Raw genomic sequence first — 21,689 nt, 5'->3', positions numbered from 1 at the left:
TATGGAGCAGTGACCTACCTGTTGTCAGACAACTCGTATTCTCAGCTGTACAGTGTATTTATCGTGGGAAAATCTGGGCCAGCTCTGTTGAAGTCAGTTTCCATCCCTTGTATGGAGCTCATCGCTGCTCCAGTGACAAGATTGTGGAAGAAGAAGACTGTCTTAGTGTGTTGTCTGTTGACAGTTGCATACAGCTCCAGCACGCCAGTACATGGCTGATGTATCTCCAGGTGACCCTTCGTTTACACATTAGGAGTGGAATACTTTGGACCATTTGAGGTGAAGAGCAGGAGTGCAGTGAGGAGGTATGGGGCCATATTTACCTGTTTAGCTATTTGAGCAGTTAAGTGGCATCTTTTTCGACACAGATTCTTTTGTTAATGCACTTCAATGCTTAATAGCAAGACAAGGATAGGTTCCTGAACTGCACTCTGATAATACGACAAACTTTGGAGCTGACCATGAGTTGAGAGAAGCCTTTATAGAAGGATCAGAGAAGCCCTTCTTCAGAAAGGAATTTAGTAGATTTTTAACCCCCACCCCACCCGCAGCTGGTTCACATCATGGAGGAACATGGGAAAGATGAATCAGGTCTGTGTGAAAGGTCCTTAATTCCACCTTGTAGGTACGGAATCTTGACAAAGGAGGTTTCTACACAGTACTTTGCAAATTAGAGGCTATCATCAATGGTTGTCCAATTACTAAGGCATCCTCTGATCCCAATAACTTGGAAGCATCTATATGATGAATAAACTCTTCTCGAGCTTCCAGCCAGGTACAGGTATCGATTTTTGACATACGTTTCTATGACAAACTCTGCCATCTTCCTCAGGAATGATGCCAAGGCAGGCATAGTCCTGTGGTATATATATCTCCATTGCCTGTCCCTCCTTATTGGTTAGTTGACATCAACAGCAGAAAACTACTATGGGATTGCCTGGTGAAGGAAGCCATTGAAATAAAGCTGGAAGAAAAGCATTTTAGCAAAGACAAAGGTCTTGCTCTAAGTAAGAACTGGAATTCGATTGTAAATAAGGTGGGACAGCGGAAACCTGATTGGATGAGGACTAACCAATCAGGAGAGACGATGACGAGGGTATATATACCATTGGAGTAGACATGCCCAGGTATCATTCATGATGAAAGATGGCAGAGTTTCTCATCAAAGCATCAGTTAAAATTGATATCTGTGCCTGGCTGGAAGCTGGAGAAGAGCTTATTCATCTCAGTATGTTTCTAGTGAATCTTCGCTGTACTATAAGCCCAATGGTGGTCATCTCCTAATTGTAGTATCCAGGGCTGAATATAGTGCTCTGGATGAACTCAAGTTAAAGCTATGCAAAACTAAAATATTTCCTTTTCTATTCGTATTTGAACATACAAAAGAATTAGGAACATAAGTAACTCACTAAGCCCTTTGAGTCTGTCCTCCCTGCATAACTAAAGTCCTGCAATTGGAGCAACGTTCTTGTGAATCTCCTTTTCACTCTCTCCAACTCAGCCTCATCCTTCCTACAGTGTGGTGACCAGAACGGCACGCAATATTCCAAGTGCATTGTAAAATTACAACATGACATCCCAACTTCTATGTTTTTTTTATTCCTTTATTTCTAAAGGGGTATTGGGGATAAGTCTGGAATCTATAAGATGGTGAGCCTTACGTCAGTGGTGGCGAAGTAGCTGGAGAATATTCTGAAGGGACAGGATTTGTGTTTACTTGGAAAGGGATTAATTAGGAGAAGTAAAAATTATTTTGTGCAGGGAAGATCATGAAACAGTGGGTTTTTTGATAAACTGAGAAAATGAATGAATGCAAAGCTGTAGAGGTGGTTTATGTGGACTTCAGTAAGGCTTCTTAACAAAAACCCATGTGTAGGTCTAGTCTGGAAGGTTAGGCACAAGGCATGTTGACAAATTGAATACAAAATAGACTTGGTAATAGGAGGAAGAGGGTGATGATGGGTGGGTGTTGCTGAACCTCTGGAACAAGTGGTGTACCACTTGGATCAGTGCACAGGGATCAGGGAATATAAATGACCTTGCTGGTAGTGTATTGTAGGTGGAATGATTTAGTAAGTTTGCAAACAATGTGGAAATTGTGAGAGTTGTATAAGGTAAAGTGGGTCTAATGATGGAGTAGGGTACATATCAGCTGGAAAATTGGGTGGAACTGTAGCAGATGGAATTTAATCCATATGTGTGAGACGAGGAAATCTGCCCATACTGGAAATCTAAGCAACACACACAAAATGCTGGAGGAACTCAGCAAGCCGAGCAGCATCTATGGAAATGAATAAACAGTCAATGTTTCGAGCCGACACCCTTCATCAGGAGTCAGGAAGGGTCTCGGCCCAAACCATGGACTGTTTAATCTCATGGCTGACGAAAGTACTTCATTGGGACTCTAGCTATCTCCTTCCTTGCTTCCCATAGCAACCTAGAAAATATCTCGTCTAGCTCAAAGGATTTATCCATCCTTACACGCCACTTGTCATCTAATATCTCTTCCTTAATAATTACCTGCTTCAGATGACCAATATTCCTCTGTGTGAATCCACTGTCTTCCATGTCATCTTGGAAAATATTCATGAGAAGTATTCATTCAGGAGCTCACCCACCTTGCCTGTCTCCACACACAAATTATCTGTTTGGTCCTTCAGGGGTCCACTTTTCCTGACTACCCTTTTACTCATAATTATAGAATGTCTTGGTATTCTCTTTATTTTTACTTACCAAGAATATAGCACATTTTTGTCTTCCTAATTTCTTCAATCCCTTCACTCCTACACATTGTATATTCCTCAAGAGAATCCCTCAATCCTAGCTGCACATTTCCTTTTTATTTCTTGATTGAGTCGCAGTGTCCCTTTTTGAGCTTTCCTTATTTTGCCATCTTGTCCTTTCACCCTTAATAAAACATTGTGAATTTTTACAGACTTTCTCTTTATTTGTTTTATTGTCTCATTGTTTATTTTGGGTAGAATTACACTAGAATAACAAATTTACCATTGTTCTAGCTGCTTTCTATCATGATACTTAAGGGCGTTAAGCAACTGGAACTGAGTTGATAGAAAAGGTATTAGTTAATTGCCTAGCTTCATTTAAAGTAGATAAATCATTTGGCCCAGATGCAATGCATCTGAAGTTGTTGAGAGAAAGAAGAGGGGAAATTGCAGAGGTCCCAGCCATGATTGCCCAGATGCCTATAGATTTGGAGATAGTGTCCGAGAACTGGAAAATTGCCATTATTATATTCTGGTTCTGATGAGGGTCCAAAAATATAGGTACTTACCAGTCGATATAACAGTGATGACAGAGATAGTTCCAGGAGCAGTAATCAGAGATAAAAGATTAGTAGACACTTAAGCAGGAGAAAGACGGTATGAATTTGACACAGCCAAATTTTGTTTAATTAACTTTACAGAGTTTTTTGATGACTTAACACAAGGGTTCCCAACCTGGGGTCCGTAGATCCCTCAGTTAAAATTAGGGGTTCATAGCATTAAAAGGTTTGGAAACCTCTGATAACAGATTGAGTTGATTCTTGTGCCATATGTTCTTATGTCTTTCCTCAGACTGGCAGTTCAGGGCTACAACTGACAGCCCTGTTCCTGGCCACTTGAACCTTTGTCAAGTCACCTCGCAGACTTTATTATGATATATTCACAGCATTTTACCAGTGGAATTTTCCTGTAAACTGTAACTTGTACAATTAGTAAACATACACAAGTACAGCTTATATATTTAATGATTCTGCATATTCAGATCACTCCACAGAAACAAGCGGAAGAATATTAGGATTCAGTACTTATGGGTTATAACGTAATCCAGAAGGGGCACTTCCACAAAGCGTACAAGACTAGACTGTCCAGTCCGTTGAAAGTGATAGGGCAGGTTGAGAAAAGGATCAAAGGAACTTGTTGGATCCTGGGCTTTATAAAGCACAAAAGCAATGAACCTTTTTAAAATTGGTCGTAACTGGAATATTGTGTCCAAACTGGGTGCGGCACCTCGGGTAAGATGTAAAAGCTTAGAGACTTGCTACTATATTTCCATGAACGAATGGCTCTAGATATGTGGATGGACTGCAGAAAAACTGGGATTGTTTGCTTTGGAACAGTGGAGGTTGCTTGAGGCGTATAGTTGAGAGAGAGACTGAAAGAGAAACTATTCTCATAGCAGAGGGTTAACAATCAAAAGAATGAAGATTGTTGTCAAAAGGAGTGAACATGAACAAGAGAAAGCCTTGTTAACAGCAAGTGGTTAGGGTGTAGAATGCAGCTTGAGGATACTAGTGGAGACAGATTCAGATGTAGAATCCAGAAAACTGGTAAAATTATGGAAGGATAGAACATGCAGCACTAGGGGGTGGGATTGGGGAAGTGGGACAAGATGGACAACTCTTATGTAAAACTATAAAAACCTTACAGGCTGAATAGCTTTATTCCATATTATAACTGTTCCATGATTCCTTCAATGACTGAATTTCAGTCTATCTCCAGTGACATTTACTGTAGGTTCTTTTCCCTGTTCTCATCAATTTGTTAGTGTGGGAATCCCTCAGGTAACCAGTGTATGTTCTGGGAATTTTTTTTATAGCAAATTGTTTCCTTGGTGTCACCTTTTCAAGTCTAAATTAAAACTTTATTGTTGTAATCCTTTTTAGTTCCTCCTAAACTCCTCCTCTGTCATGAATGATAGCAAGTCTTGTTACATCATTATCTCATTCTTTCCCATGTTCCCGCAATCTATCAAATTTATAGGTCTTTAATAATTTTAGTTTAATGTCTCCTATTCATTATATCTTGATTTCGTCATTCTTTACTACCGACCCATGACCTTTCTCCAACACTTGTTTAAATAAATTGTCTTTCCTTGAAGCATTTGAATTAGTACTTTGTCTTGCATAATACGGGCTTTAGATAGTTCTTGATTTGTCTGCTTATGTATTGAAGGACCACATTCTGTTTCCAGGGCCTTGGGGTGAGGATGAGGAGTGGACAGACAAAGCACGAAGAGTAATAATGGAGCGAATTGGACTGGCTACCGCTGGGTAATGAGCTGAACGTTCTTTATTTAAGAAGTTTTAAGTAGTTTGCTGTAACTTCTTTATTGCTGCTTTCTTGCTTATGGGATGGATCACTTTATCCAGATAGATGATACATTTTAAGAATAATTGAACTGCAGGTTATTTTTCCTAAAATATTGTATTGAACTATTGGGATTTTGCAACAATCGGAGCTTCACGGTCACCCAGCTTCTTACTATGGTGATGATGCACACAAAATGCTGGAGGAACTCAGCAGGCCAAGCAGCGTCTATGGAAAAAGAGTACAGCTGGTGTTTTGGTCTGAGACCCTTCAGTTGGACTTGGCAAGAAATGTTGACTGTACTCTTTTCCATAGATGCTGCCTGGCCTTGCTGAGTCCCTGCAGTGTTTTGAGTGTGTTGCTTGGGTTTCCAGCATCTGCAGATTTTCTCTTGTTTGTGATCCTTACCCTGTTGAGTTCAAATTCTGGGTTTGAGTGCATTTATTAGCTCGAGTCTCCAGATGACTAGTCTAATGACATTTACAATAACTGCGTGTATTTACAGAGCTTTTAATGTAAGAAACATCTCAAGGTATTTCACAACAGTGTTATGAATATAATGTTACTGATACTGAGCTACAGAAGGCATGGCTGTGTACTTGCTCAGCAAGAGGGTGTAAAGGGGAGAGAGGGTGAATTCCAAAGCCCAGTGTCAAGGCAGCTGTGAGCATTACAGCCAATGGTGGAGCAAATTGGAGGAGTACAGCGATTAAAAGATTTGTAAGGTTTGTGAGGAGGAGACGAGGGAGAGATTCAAAAACCAATTTGAGGATTTAAATTATGATAATTGTCAGAGGGTGGGAAAATGGTGATAGATGAAAGAGACAATGCAGGGTTCAGGTATCAGAGTATTGATTATGTTTTCAGGTTGGGAGACTGGATATACCGCAAGTCCAGAATAACATCAACATCGACAACATTTTTCAGCAATGGATGAGCCAAAGTGGGAGACATCAGCAGATGTTGTGATGGAACAGAAACTTGTCTCAAGAGTCAGACACAATAGCACATTTGAAAATGGTCTAACTTGGCTGGTTTGGTAGAGGGTGAATAAAGTTTGTGATAGAGAGACGCGACAACAGCTTCACTGTTCCCAAGGTTAACTGCTTTGTTATCTTCTTGTCACTGAGGAGAATCAGGAGCACGTGTCTTGACTGATGTTTTTCATATTTTTGGTAGAAGTTGCTTCTCCTTTCCCAGCTCTGCTACAGCTAATTATGGTGCCCTTACGACCATTCAATCTAAAGTCAACAGAATGCTGGGCAAGCCCAGGCTTTTGATATTGCTGATAGATTGTTGGCAGTAACTTTGTGCCTTTAGTGGACAGGGATCACAGTTCTGTGTGTGAATTTGAAGCCACTTCATTATTTTGTATTGTCTAAAATAGTTTTTGTTTGTCACAGAGAACCATACCATGATATCCGTTTCAACCTTATGGCTGTGGTGCCAGATCGCAGAATGAAGTACGAGACCAAATTGAGCCTTCTGAAAATGAACCGGCAGACGGTGCTCGAGGCCCTCCAGCAGGTATTGACCTAATCACATCACAAAGTCTGATGACTTGTTTCAATTGTATGGGTTGAGGAAGACCTGCAGTTGCGATATTAAATGACGAAAGACTGGAGCTAGGTTAGATTTAAATAAATAATTCTTTTGGCGGGGATGATGGAAATTTGGAACAGTTATTCATGACAGAGAACTGGACCACTTGGCTATGATGGTGTTAATTTTGTACTGTGGGGAATTCATGAGCAGAACCACCAGGAGCCATTCATAATTTGGAGAGAATGTGTCAGATATCTTTTTGTTAGTGTTTTTTGTTGTCTTTAACCGTGGTGTGGGCCTGCCTTTCAGGGTTTGCCATAATATCATATTATTTGAATGGGTTTGGTTCTCTGTATGTTGTCACATTGTCACACACAGGGTATCACAGGCAGCAGGCTGGATGCATTAGAGCTTTTTCTGTCCTTCAATGTTTGAAAGGAATGGAGTGTGACTTCAGATACCACCATCATTCACACAGGAACACCAAGGTGGCGGCTTTCACCATCTGTATTTTCTGGTTTTTAACTTAGACCATTCTGAGCATAGTAACAAGTACACTCAGTGGCCGCTTTATCAGGTATACCTATACACCTCATTAATGCATGTCTGATTGGCCAAACATGTGGCAGCAACTCAATGCAGAAAAGCATGCAGACATTGTCAAAAGGTTCAGTTGTTGTTCAGACCAAATAGCACCATACAAAAGAAATGTGATCCAAGTGCTTGTTGGTGCCAGATGGGGTGGTTTGATTATCTCAGAAACTGCTGATCTCATGGGATTTTCACACACAACAGCCTCTAAAGTTTACAGAGTATGGTGCGAGAAACAAAAATGCAGAGAGCAGTAGTTCTATAGGCGAAAACACCTTAATGAGAAAGGTCAGCAGAGAATGGCTAGACTGGTTCAAGCTGACAGGAAAGCAACAGTACCTCAAATAACCATGTGTTACAACAGTGACATGCAGAAGAGCATTTCTGAACACACAACATGTTGAACCTGGAATTGAATTGGCTACAACAGCAGAAGACCACTAGCATATACTTAGCGGCCGCTTTATTAAGTACAGTAGGTCTTAATAAAGTGGCTACTGGGTGTACAGACATCCTGAGAAAAAATACTTTGTCATTAATAAAATAGCAATACTGTTCAGTGTAAATTCTGCTGTAAACCCATGTTCTTTGTCTATGCTTCCTCTCCAGCGCACGTGAAGAGAATTTTAAAAAAGAAATCTGCTGGAGGAATTCAGCTTTTAGCGTTGTAAAGGGAAATAAGCTGTCAATATTATGGGTTCAGACCCTTTATCAGACTGATGGATCTCAACTTGGAATGTCCAATGTTCATTTCCCCCCCAAAAAAACCTTGAAAACCTACTGAGTTCCTCCAGAGTTGTTTTTTTTTAACTCCATATATCAGCAGAAGCTCATTGAATTAATATTACATGCAAATTTTCTCTCAAATTTATTTTTATTTCAGTATCTGCAGTCTCTTGTGAGTCTCTGCATGGAGACACATTTCAGTTGAGACATTAAGAGTTTTCCAACTCTGGTAGATGAAAAAAGAGTTAAGCCCTGTCCAGTAGAGTTACTAATATTCCTCTAGCCAGTATCTATAATTAATTTGTGGGATTTGCAGAAATTGGTTTCTGTGCTACCTTCACCTTAGCACTGACTGCACTTTAACATTATTGGGTATCATGTTGAAGAAGCCATAGTGAAGGTCTTCAGAAATGTAGTTTAATTGACTTTTTTATAACATGGACACTATCTTTAGGCCCAGGAAATTTCTATATATGCTCTCAATAGTTTTCTATACTGTGTATTTAAATAACCAGATAACACCATTGCATTTCTCCCCCCCTTTATTTAGATTAGATTCAACTTTACTGTCATTGTGCCGAGCACAGATACAAAGCCAGTGAAATGCAGTTAGCATCTAACCAGAAATGCAAAGAATAGTGTTATTTACAAAATAACGGCGAATAAAGAATAAGTGCTACAGCACACAAATATATAAGTACTGAGACAGTACAATATGGGTGCAATACTGCTTAGCGCTGTGATGAGAGGTTCAGTAGGGTCACAGCCTCAGAGAAGAAGCTCTTCCTGTGCCTGCTGGTGCGGGAGCGGAGGCTCCTGTAGCGCCTACCGGATGGGAGGATGATCATCATGACTCCAGTATTTCTACTATTTTTTAATTGTACATATGATGTTCTTTGAGTTCTATCGCTGAGCAGCAGTGAACCATCTGATTGGCCTATCAGAGTTCTCTTTGGGAACTAGTTGACTTGATCAGCATTTGACTTGATCTGCCTATTGTTCATGATTGCGTTTAATTTAAAAAAAAGGTCCATGGTTAGGGTGAGATGCATCCTTGATAATGCTTTTCATCCTGCCCAGGCAGCGTTTATGGTAGATGTGCACAATGGTGGGCAATTGGCTATCTCCCCCATGGATGATACAAGGATAGGTAGAGGGGCAGGTAGTGTTGAGGAAGCAGAAGGAGTTGGACAGATTAGGAGAATGGGCAAAGAATGTCAAAGGTTATGGAGAGAAGGCCATAGAATGGGGTTGAGAGGGAAAATAAATCAGTTATGATCAAATGTTAGATTTGCACGTACTCTAGGCTGGCTTTATGTAAACTTGCTGAAATATCCTAGGTCAGTCGCTCTTTGAACTGGACCTTCTGATTTTTTTTTCCCCAGCTGATCCGTGTCACCCAGCCTGAACTGATCCAAACGCAGAAACCCCAAGAAGCTCAGGCCATGGAAGAGGCAAAGCAAGCCTTGAACAAGCCAGCACCTGAATCAGAAAGCAACAAGGCACGTCATGTTCAGGAAACCCTGCACACAGGTAAGGCTCACCAATACATCCATTAAGTCATCAGTTTGTTTCCTGCAAGTTTTATAGCCAGCTTTTCTGAGTAGATTGTGGTGATTAATATTTGCACTGTGACACACAAAGCAGATGGTGATATTTGCACTCGCAGGTAATGTTCCCATTACTCCCCCTCTCTAACAGTGTGCTCATTTCTATTCCTGTCTTTTAGTACTAACTTAGTTATTAGTGCTGCCATCTCAAATCTGTGGAGCTGAGCACAGAACGTATGCTGACACCCAAGTTCAGTTCTCTTGGAGTCCACCACTGTTGAAGGTTCTGTCTTTTAGGTGAGGCAGGCTCCCATTTGTAGATTCAGACAGATGTGAAAATTGCCCTTATTACGACACAGAAGGAGGCCCTGTGGCCCATTGTATCCTTGCCGGCCTTCAGTGCGGCAATCTCCTCGATCCCGTTCCACCACTCCATATGCATCTTACCTTTCCTCCTCTTTGGTTATTGTGTCCTTGCCCTACACCAAGGTATAATTTACACTAAACAGTTCTAGCGCTGGTTTAGAACACTGTTGTTCAGAGAAGAATAGTAATTCTATTTGCTGACATTACACCAACCAGTGGAACCAAAGCATATTACTATATTTCTTTCTTCCCCAACTGTTTCCCAGTGCCCCACCACCATTGTTAATTTTATCCTGAATTCCCATCGTTCAGCTATTTGATACCAACATAGATCCTGGGGGAGAAAGCCCAAACATTAAGTTCCTCTTTTAAAAGTCTCATTCCTATTGAGTTCTGCAGGAGTTCATGAAATGGAATAATAAAGCCCTGCCTGCCCATCACAGAAAAACAGTTCTCTCTTGAATTTTTCCACTCACCATTGGACTTCCTTTGCAAAGTTGTGTGTGTCGTGAAAGGGTCTCAAGGATGTAATGTTGAGACTTTATAAAGCCCTGGTGAGGCCTCACTTGGAGAATTGTGAGCAGGTTTAGGCCCCTTACCTTAGAAAGGATATGCTGAAACTAGAGAGGGTTCAAAGGAAGTTTCATGAAAATGATTCCAGGATTAAACGGCTTGTCATATGAAAGCTTCTGATGGCTCTGGGCATGTATTCACGAGAATTCAGAAGAATGAGAGGTGACCTCATTGAAACCTATTAAATGGTGAAAGGCCTTGATAGAGTGGATGTGGAGAGGATGTTTCCTATGGTGGAAGAGTCCAAGATCAGAGAACACAGTTTCGGAATAGAAGGGCATCCTTTTAGAACGGAGATGAGGAGGAATTTCTTTAGCCAGAGAGTGGTGAATCTGTGGAATTCTTTGCCACAGGCAGTTGCAGAGGCCAAGTCTTTTTGTATATTTAAGGCAAAGGCTAATTGTTTGGTCATGGCACGACATGATACAGGAAAAAGGCAGGAGATTGAGGCTGAGAGGAAAATTAGATCAGTCATGATGAAATGGTGGAGCTGACGCGATGGGCCATATGGCCAATTCTGCTTGTATATCTTGTGATCTTATGGTCTTGAGGTCATATGACACTAATGACCGCAGTGCTGGTGCCTATGGAGTTTGCGTCTGATCCTGTTGTCTGTGCCGCTGGTGCTCACTGATGATGCTGACAATATCGAGGCTTGTGAGTAGTGCTGGTGATCCTGTTTGCACTTAGTGTTGGTACCTGTGGTGTTTGCAAATAATGCTGATAATCGCAGTGGCTGTACACAGTGCCAGTATAGTTCCCACACTGCAGTGCCTGCAAAAGGTGATGGTTCTTGCCATCAATGCTGCTACAGTCTCTGTACTCACAGTACATATCCATGGTGCTGAGGGCCCACTACATAATCTCGGTCCATGTGGTACTTGTATAGACACTACAGGGTTGCTGAGTCTATTTCCTGTGACCCTGTCAGTCAGAGTAAGGTTTGTGCATGGACTTTAATTGTTGAATCTGTAGGTTTGATGTTACATAACAAATGGATTGTCAGCTGCTTTTCTCTTTTTTTATATAAAGGACCCAGTGAAGCCTCCATACCTCCAACTCAGCCACTTTGTACGTCCAGCCCATCCAGCAAACTAAAACCTCCAAGCAAGCCTATAATGCCCAGTACAAATGGACCCACGTCTGCTCCCAGTCCTGTCATCCTGCGGCTTCCAGCTTTCCTCGATAACCACAATTATGCCAAGTCGCCAATGCAGGTCAGTGAGCAGGTTGAACTAAATGCCATTGTGTCATCTTCAGAGGCCAGACTCACGCGCACTTGAAATGGTTTTTGAATTTTTTTTTGTCCTGAAAGCTGTCAGTGCCTTTGGTGGAGTATTTGCAATGAGCACAAGAACTGTGAGCACAAGAGTTTCTGAAGATGCTGGAAATCCAGAGTACACACACAAAATGCTGGAGGAAATCCGAAGGTCAGGCAGCATCTATGGAGAGGAATAAACAGTTGCATTTTGGGCTGAGACCCTTCATCAGGACTCAGAAATATGGTTAGGGTTAGATGTTAATCAGTATTGTATGACTCTAATCTAAGCAAATCACTTAATCTACACCAGAGCAATATTTGATCTTTGTACACTTATTATCCGATTATTCTCTGTGACCAACTGAGAACTGTGTACTGTAAGGTCCTAATCACTCAGTTGTATAGGAACGAGGATATCTTACTACTGACCAAATTTACATCTCTGTTTTACTTTGGATCTAGGCCCATTTTATATATCTCACAATATACAAAAACTACAGTGAACTGTCTGGGCAGCAGAAGAGATCATTGGCGGCAGTCAACCGTCACTGCAGGACTTGTATGTGTCCAGGACAAAGAATAAATCATTGCAGATACTACCCACCCTGCAAACTACCATTTCCAAAGGCTTCTGGAAAGTGCTATAGGGCTATTAAAATAAAATAGTTGGCCTGCCCCCCCCCCCCCCCCTTCGCCTCTATATTACCTGTGTCACTGCACTATTTTCATTTAAGCTCTTTCTAATGCTGTTTACATTGTAAATACATGCTGATGTTCATGCACATTTTGTTCCATATCTGTACTTTAGTTTTTGTATAATTCTCTATTCTTTATAATTGTTGAATGTTACACCAACACACCACAGCAAATTCCTAATACATGTAAATGTATATGGCGAATAAAATTGATCCTTGATGGAAAGAATAGTCTGGTCAATAGCAGCTAGGTACACCATGGTGCAGGTGTTTCTTTGGAAACTATAATATCTGGATATTTACTGATACTCCCTGTGGCTGACATGAGTTTTGTTAGCATTAGATGGTCGAATGCATTTTCCCTGTTTCTTTGGTAATTTTGCAAGTGTTTATTCTCCTCACCAATTTTCACATGTTATTGCTGATTTCGGAACAACTCTCTCTCTCGATGTGATTCTGAGTAACTCATTAGTGCTGTTAGTGTTCTTCTGACTCAAACCATGACTCACTGAGAGCTTTCTCAACTTGAACTTATGGGGAATGTGGTTAAATTCAAAAGTTTAAAGTAAATTTATTGTCAAAGTACGTATATGTCACTATATACAACGCTGAGGTTCATTTTCTTGTGGGCATACTCAATAAATCTGTAGAATAATAATCATAACAGAATCAATGAAAGACCGTCCAACTTTGGCACTCAACCAGAGTGCAAAAGACAACCAACTGTGCAAATACAAAATGAAAGAAATAATAATAATAAATAAATAAACAATAAATACTGAGAACGTGAGATGAAGGATCCTTGAAAGTGAGTCCATAGGTTGTGGAACCATTTCAGTGATGGGGCAAGTGAAGTTGAGTGAAGTTATGCCCCTTGGGTCAAGAACCTGATGGTTGAGGGATAATAACTGTTCCTGAACCTGGTGGTGTGAGTCCTGAGGCTCCTGCATCATCTTTCTGTTGGCTGCAACAAGAAGAGAGCATGTCCCTGGTTGTGGGGGGCGGAGGGGTGGGGTCCCTGGTGATGGATGCTGCTTTCCTGCGATAGCATTTCATATAGATGCGCTCAATGATGGGGAGAGCTTTACCCGTGATGGACAGGGCAGTATTCACTACTTCTTGCAGTATTTTCCATTCAAGGGCATTGGTGTTTCCATACCAGGCTGTGATGCAGCCAGTCAATATAATCTCCACTACACACCAATGGAACTTCATCAGTGCTTTAGATGTCACGCCGTATCTCTGTAAATTCCGAAGGAAGTAAATGCACTGCCATGCTTCCTTCATAATTGCACTTGCATCCTGGGCCCAGGACAGGTCCTCCAAAATAATAACTTCACTTCAGAGGCTTAGAGCCCATTATCTAGGGTGTGAGTCTTGTGTCTTATTGAGGGAGTACAACCCTGCAAAAGAAAAGACAAAATTCATTGTACAACCAACATCTAAAGTGCATAATCTGATCATTATAATGGTTGTACTTGGAACATAAAACCAAGGAGGAGGACTAGGCCATTCGCCCTTCGAACCTGCCACCGTCCAATGTGATCATGGCTGATCCTATATGCAAATATTCTTCTCTTTTGTTCATGAAATTCATTTAACTCAATATATCTCATCTGTGATAGTTCACCACCTACTGCGAAGAAAATCATCCTCATCTCAGTCCCAAGTGTCTTGCCCTGTGTTCTGTGACCCATGGTTCCAAGTCCCCAACCCCATGCTTGGGGAGACATTTCTTTCTGCATTTAATTTGTCAAGGCCTGTTCAAATTTTGTGCATTTGAATGAGATCCCCCCATTCTTGTAAAACTGCAGTAGATGTTAAGTCAACCCGTTCTCCTCTCACTTAACTGCCCTGTATCCCAGGAGTCAGTCTGGAGAACCTTTGCTGCGCTCTCTCTGTGGCAACACATCTTCTAGAGAAGGAGACACGCAGACTCCAGGTGAGGTCCTGTATAATTCTAGTGAGATATTTATGCTCCTTTACACAAAATATCTTGCATTGATGGCCAATGTAACATTTGTCTTCTCGCTGCATGTTTGCTTTTAATGACGTGCACAAGGACACTTCCAATCTCTCACGTGTAAATAATGCTCTGCCTTTCCATTTTTCCCACTCTCACAAATTGTCTGAGTCATTGTGAACTTTTCTGCATTTTATTTAGCTGTCAGTTTTCTAACATGACAGTGTTACAATAGTAATTAATTGGCTGTAAAGTGCTTTTAAAAATTTCATGGTGATGGAAGACCACATAAATAGAACATAGAACATTACAACACAGTACAGGCCCTTTAGCCCATGATGTCTTGCTGACCTTTTAACCTACTCTAAGATCAATCTAACTCTTCCCTCCTACATAGCCCTCCATTTTTCTATCATCCACATGCCTATCTAAGAGTGTCTGAAATGTTGGGGAGTGACAATGGACAGCCAGAGATGTTCAAGCGGGTTAAGATCAGGAGAGATGTCAGAGGCAAGATCTTTACACAGAAAGTGGCAAGTATATGGAACACCCTGCCAGGGATGGTGCTAGACTCTGACGAGCCATTCAAGCGTGTCAGTTTTCTTATTTGAAGCCAGTCCCTGGTTGCTCTGGCAGTGTGTTGTGGATCATTGTTCTGCTGAAAGATGAACCTCCTTCCCAGTTTAAGCTTTCTGGCAGAGGCTAGCAAGTTTTTATGCTGGATCTCTCTGTATTTAGCAGCATTCATTTTTCCATCAATCCTGACTAGATTTCCAGTCCCTGCTATTGAGAAGCATCCCCATAGCATGATGCTACCTCCACCGTACTTTACAGTAGTGATGGTGTTACCTGGCTGATGTGCAGTATTATATTTACACACATGTACTGCTTAGCATTGATGCCAAAAAGTTCCACTGTAGTCTCATCTGACCACAAGACCTTCTTCCACATCTTTTGTTTTAGCCAGGGCTCCTTCCTTTCCTCTCTTCCTTGCCCTTTTTGTGCAAAGCCTTAGCGATTGTGGAGCTATGTACTTCATCTCCGTTTGTGCAGCCAATGATATCTGTAGCTCACTCGGAGAGACTGGTGGCATCACAATAGCCCCGCTTACAAGCGCCATTCTTCTCTGGCGACCAAGTTTAGTGGGGTGACCTGATCTAGGCAGTGTGACTGTTGTTTCATATTTTTTCCATTTTTTCACAATGGACTGCATTGAGCTCTGAGGTATGTTCAGTGCCTTTGAGGTAGGTTTGTACCCTTCCCCAGATTTGTGCTTCTCTATTATAATTCCCTGATTTGTCTGAATGCTCTTTTGTCTTCACTTTGGTTTGGTCTGTTGAAAATCTGCCATACTGTTGGACTTTACAGAGAGAGGGAGTATTTATTATGAATTCATTGAAAACCGCTGATCCTCCAATTTTCTACATCAGCACATTGAGTGAGTTAATACTGTATATTGCACCTGAGGAAATTTAGTGTAGTAATGATAAAGGGGATGAATACTTTTTCAGGCTCACAATTTTTGCTTTTAATTTTCAGTAAATTGTCAGGTTTTAGAATTTTTCTTTTGATTTTGCATGATGCACAACATTTTGTAGATTAGCTCAAAAATCCTACTTCAATATATTTTAAATTTAGAAAATGAGACAGTAAAATGTGAAAATAGTTGTCGGGGCTGAATACTTTTTCAAGGCACTGCGATTGAAGTTCCTGATTCCTGATGCTATCTCGATACTGTCCACTTTTTTGACATTCTTCTTAAGATTTGGTAGCTAGAAATGAACACAATAGTACTTTTGCAAATCAGTAAACACATTTACAAGGAGCACTGCCGGAAGAAAGCAGGCCATGTTCTCTTCTCGCTGCTGCCATTGGGAGGGAGTTACAGGAGCCTTAGTTCCCACATCTCCAGGTTCAGGAACTGTTTTTACCCCTCAACCATCAGGCTCCTGATCTAGTGTGGACAACTTCACTTACCTCAATGCTGAACTGACTTCAAAGCCCATAGACTCACTTTCAAGGACTCTACAACTCGTGTTCTCAGTAATAATTTCTTTATTTATTTACTTAGTATTTGCATAGTTTGTCTGTTTGCACGTTCCTTGTTTTGTTAGTCTTTGTTATAGATAGATTATCATGAATTCTATCATATTTCTTTATTTTCTTGTGAATGCCTGCAAGAAAATGAATCTTAAGGTAGTATATGGTGACATAGATGTACATTGATAATAAATTTACTTTGAACTTTAACAAAGCTGTAGCATAAATTCTATGCTTCCTTTCTCTATTTATAAAGCCGAGGAACCTCTGATTTTTCACTCACTACTGTAAGTTGTTTTTACCGCTCGCCTATCAGCTCTTGCTTCAACAATTTCTCCTCACCTCTTAATACTAGCTGTTTCCCATCTATCTTTCAATCCAGATAAAGAGTTTCCGCTTGAAACATTGACTGTCCATTTTTCTCCATAGATGCTGCCTGAGCTGTTGAATTGCTCCAGAGTTCCTAGTGTTTCTCAGGTTGTTATGTGATCTTCAAATATTTGTGTATAAACATTCCTTGGTTTCTACGTTCCCTATGTGACTGACCTTGCCTTTCTTTGCTAATATATTCCTTACGCTGCCATTTTCATTCGGTTGTTTGTGCCTACATGAAGTCTGATACTCGCTTCCTCATTGTTTAATCTGCTTCTGATTTTATGTGAATTCCCCACTTTGAAATTATTCCCTTTATACTCAAATCAAGGTTGGTAAAGCTAGGTGACTGCTCTGCCAAACACCTATTCTCTATCCACCATGGTTTTAATTCTCCTCTCTATTCCTACACGGACATGTCTGTCCTCAGCCTCCACCACTGCCAGGGTGAAGCCAAACACAAACTGAAGGCACCTTTTCTTCTGCCTGGGTAATCTACACCCTGACAACATGAGCATTGAATTCTCCGACTTCAGGTAAACTGCCCCATCTCTGTTCGCTGCCTCCCATCACCCATACACTTCTCTGTGGCCCTCTTCCCCGCTGTTTCAGTCTGCCCTCCCCATCCCTCTTACTTGATTCCATGCTCCACCTCCCTCTCCTATCAGATTCCTTCATTTCCATCCCTTCATCCTGCCTATTGTTTACCAGCTCCTGGTGCTATTTCCATGCTCTGCTCGATTTTTCCTATCACCTGGATACATCAAAAATTTGTCCTTGCCCCAATATACTGATCGTCTCTGCTCTGTCAGTCCAGATGAAGTGTCTCAACCCAACCATCAACTGTCCATTTCTTCCATAGGTGCTGCCTGGCCTGCTGAGTTCCTCCAGTGTTTGTGTATTGCTCCAGATAAAGATTAGCTTTATTTTTCACATGTACATCAACACATACAATGAAATGCATCATTTGGCTTATTGTTTGCGATGTTCTTGGGGCAGCTTGCAAGTGTCGCCATGCTTCTAACACCAACGTAGCATACCCACGGCTCAATAACCCTAACCATCTGTCCTTGGAATATGGGAGGAAACTGGAATGTGTAGAGGAAATCCATGGAGACAATGTACAAACTCCTTATGGATGGCAGCGGGTATCGAACCCCAATCCGTGACCATTGGAGCTGTAAACCACTACACTACAGTGCCAACCCAGCATCTATAGACCCTTGTGTCTCTAGTTCTATTATTTGCTACTTTATCACATTTTAATGCCTATACACACACACAAAGTATTCTCTCCATCAAAGGACGCAATAACTTAAATGAAGTCAGTTTGCAAATCTGCTCTTTCACTTATTAGCCTATTTTGGTTTTTTATATGTCGCATAATTTTTCCCCCCAGATTATTACTTCCAAAGGTCCCCCCACCTGAACAGCCTGGTTAGGGTGTTATACCTGTTATTGCCTCCTTACAGGAAGAGGAAGATTTTGCATCCGGAGTTGGTCGAGGCCGCCTTCCCATCCCCCCTCACCACCGTTACTCAGACAATGATGATGAATACGATGAGGAAGAGGAGGAGGATTGCCAGAACACAAACACTGCTATTAGGTCAGTACAGGATGTATTCTGTCCTTGGCAATCCAACTAATTGACCTGTTAGTAACTAGTCACAGCTTGGTGCTAATACTTCAGAGGAGCAGAATCACAAGCATATAAAGAAATCATTGCTTTTCAAATCTGCTGCAAATTAATTTAGTTGACATATATTTTTCTGCCTTGTTAATTGTTCAGTCACAGTACAATACTTAACATTGTTCCTGTGGGTTAGATGGTAGTAAATGTGAGTGCACTGTATTTGAAAGGAGGGAGAGAGACCAGCATTTACTAGCTGCAGATCGTGGGCTTACTTTGGTTCTTTTCTTTTCCTCTATCTTCCCAGTGCTGTTGAAGAACATGAGAAATAGAAACAAGAGTGGCCCTGAAGGCACCCATAGGATATAATTTTTTAACGTTATCTACCCTGGAATATCACATTTATAATTAATGTGTAATTGTCTGGAAAGTGGGATTGGCAGACTATTTAACCCAGAGGACATGATAACCAAGCTCTAAACAGTTCACTGGCAATTTCTACGTTTACATGTGTCAGGATAAGCATTTGCAATGAGGCCCCGACTTGCTTTTCATCCTTATCTCAGCAGAGCTCAGGTTCTCCTGCCAATAGTTATCCAGTGTACACTAGAGGACCTTGGAATCAGAGAAATACTGTAAGTGTGCAGTATGGAAAAACCATGCCAAGTCAATCAGTCAGATTAATGCCTCAGCTACATAGAACACTGCAGCACAATACTGACCCTGTGGCTCACAATGTTGTGCCAATCTCTTGACCTAGTCTAAGATCAATTTAACCATGTCCTCCTACATAGCCCTCATTTTTCTATCATTCGTGTGCCTATCTAAGGATTTCTTAAAGGCCTCTAAATGTATTTGTCTCTACCATCGCCAGTGCATTTCAGGCACCCACCACTCTGTGGGGGGGCTACCTTTGACATCTCCCTGAAACTTCCCTTCACTCACCTTAAAAGGATGTAAGGTTGTCCTCTGGTATTGGTCATTGCTGCTCTGGGTGAAAGGTGCTGGCTGTCCACTCTGTCTATGCCTCTCATAATCTATACACTCTTATCGAGTCGCCTCTCATCCTCCTTCGCTCCAAAGAGAAAATCCCTTGCTTGCTTAACCTGTCCTCATAAAACATGCTTTCCAATCCGGGGAGCAACCTAGCAAATCTTCGCACCCTCTCTAAAAACTTCCACGTCCTTCCTATAATGAAGTGACCAGGTCTGACACAGTATCCCATGTCCTACCAGGGTTTTGTAGAGCTGCAAAATTATCTTGCGGCTCTTGACCTCAATCCCCCAACTAATGAAGGCCCATTCACCATACACCTTCTTAACAGCCCTATCAATTTTCGCGGCAATGTTGAGAGATCTATGGATGTGGACGCCAAGATCCATCTGTTCCTCCACACTGATAAGAATTCTGCCTTTAGCCCTGTATTCTGCCCTCAAATTTGACCTCCTTAACGTATTAAAAGGTCTTTTTCATTTCGTCAGCAGCAAACTCTGTACTTATTTTGCTGTGTTTCAGGTATAAAAGGAAGAGCCATCTGTTACAGGAACAACGACCCACTGAGCAGCTTTCTCTTCTGCAGCCCAACACTATCAACGTGCTGACTGAGAAGCTCAAGGAATCTCAGAAAGACTTGTCAATTCCCCTTTCCATAAAAACCCTTGGAGGTGTTCCAGCTCACCCCCAGGCTTCCCCAACGCCCAGCAACGAGAGTACGGACACTGCCTCTGAGATCGGGAGTGCTTTCAACTCCCCACTCCGCTCCCCCATCCGCTCAGCCAATCCCACTCGTCCCTCCAGCCCGGTCACCTCTCACTTTTCCAAGGTGCTGTTTGGGGAGGAGGAAAGTCTATCTCGTGTCGACTGCATGCGTTACAACCGAGCGGTGCGGGACCTCGGTCCCGTTGTTAGCACAAACCTGTTGCACCTGGGCGATGAAGGAACGCTACAGACCCTTGGAATCACCGGTGAGTCAAATAGTGAGAAAATGAAGTCCTAAACTGAAAATATTTGTTTTAGCACGCCCAGAACATCCAAGGTGCTTTAAACATTTGCAGTTTTATTTATCTAAGATCTCTGTCACAGTATAAGAAATATGCTGGCCTTTCCCAACAGAGCAGTTTTTAATTTCCATCGTTAATTAACTTACAAATGGCAAAATAAGTGGTGAGTGTTAACCTTGAACTAGAGAGCAAAATGTTGGAGGAACAGAGTGGCTCAGGCAGCACCTGCCATCACCCAAGGATGTGATGCTGAGGCTTTATAAAGCATTGGTCAGTCCATCCTTGGAGTATTGTGAAGAGTTTTGGGCACCATGCAAAAAAAGGAGGTGCTGGCATTGGAGATGATACAGAGGAAGTTCATGAGAATGATTCCAGGAATGAAAGGATTAATATATGAAGAGCATTTGATGCCTCTGGGCCTGTATTCACTGGAGTTTAGAAGAATGAGGGGGTATCTCATTGAAACCTATCAAGTATTGAAAGGCCTAGATAGAGTGGAAGTGGAGAGGATGGTTCCTGTATTGAGGGAACCTGGGACCAGAGGTGTGGAGGCTAAGCCATTAGTATATTTAAAACGGAGGTTAATAGGTCCTTGATTAGTAAGGGCGTCAGAGGTTACGGGGAGAAGGCAAGCGAATGGTCATAACAGAATGGTAGAGCAGCCAGGATGGGCCAAATTGCCAAATTCTGCTCCTATGTTTCGAGGTTTTAAATGGGCAGTTGAAATTTCATGTCAAGACCCTTCAGCTGGACTGGTCCACTGTCAAAAAAGCACTCACCGATAATCTACTACTGAGCTTGGGTTTTCCTGTATCATGTGGCTCCAGACTTCAGAATCGAATTGAAAATACACTTGGACTAAGATGTTAACTGTCCTGGGCTATCACCAGTGGGATCATCAGTTGATCTGCCACCTGTCTTCAGGAGTTTCGGCCCGCTGATGATCAAGACTCCATCGAGGTGGTGGGCCAGCAGTGCTAAAGCACCACCTCCCACTGGTGAGCTTAAAAACTTGGCATCTGCCTCTATCAGATTTGTTGGTCGCTTCCATCCAACAGGTAGTCTACTCTTCAGGTATCTATGCAACTACTGAAGGGTTTGCAAAAGATGGATACACTGTCTGACTATCTGCCCCTCTGGATGTACTTGGTCCACACCCATGATGATCCTGTCTCTGCTGCCTCAGCTACAGGCCTGCTGGTTGACTTGATCTCTCTTCCAGTGAAGCCAAGGTCACACAGCCACTTCTGGAAAGTGAACGCAATAAAGCCACAGCAACCTACTTCG

At 41.8% G+C, this 21,689-nt stretch overlaps 1 protein-coding gene across 1 annotated transcript in view; it reads left to right on the top strand.

Moving 5' to 3' along the window:
- bap1 (BRCA1 associated deubiquitinase 1) overlaps positions 1–21,689 on the top strand; it is a 79,917-nt gene that overhangs the window by 46,268 nt on the left and 11,960 nt on the right. The window contains exons 8-13 of the mRNA XM_072280672.1: positions 4,975–5,053; positions 6,494–6,617; positions 9,338–9,485; positions 11,474–11,658; positions 18,245–18,378; positions 19,918–20,366. Coding sequence (XP_072136773.1) covers positions 4,975–5,053; positions 6,494–6,617; positions 9,338–9,485; positions 11,474–11,658; positions 18,245–18,378; positions 19,918–20,366 — 1,119 coding nt within the window. The remainder of the gene's footprint in view (positions 1–4,974; positions 5,054–6,493; positions 6,618–9,337; positions 9,486–11,473; positions 11,659–18,244; positions 18,379–19,917; positions 20,367–21,689) is intronic.

Source organism: Mobula birostris, chromosome 16 (genome assembly GCF_030028105.1).
Source record: "Mobula birostris isolate sMobBir1 chromosome 16, sMobBir1.hap1, whole genome shotgun sequence".
Lineage (NCBI taxonomy): Eukaryota > Metazoa > Chordata > Chondrichthyes > Myliobatiformes > Myliobatidae > Mobula > Mobula birostris.
The sequence above is the reverse complement of the archived record's forward strand: the minus strand, read 5'-3'. Positions and strand labels throughout refer to the sequence as shown.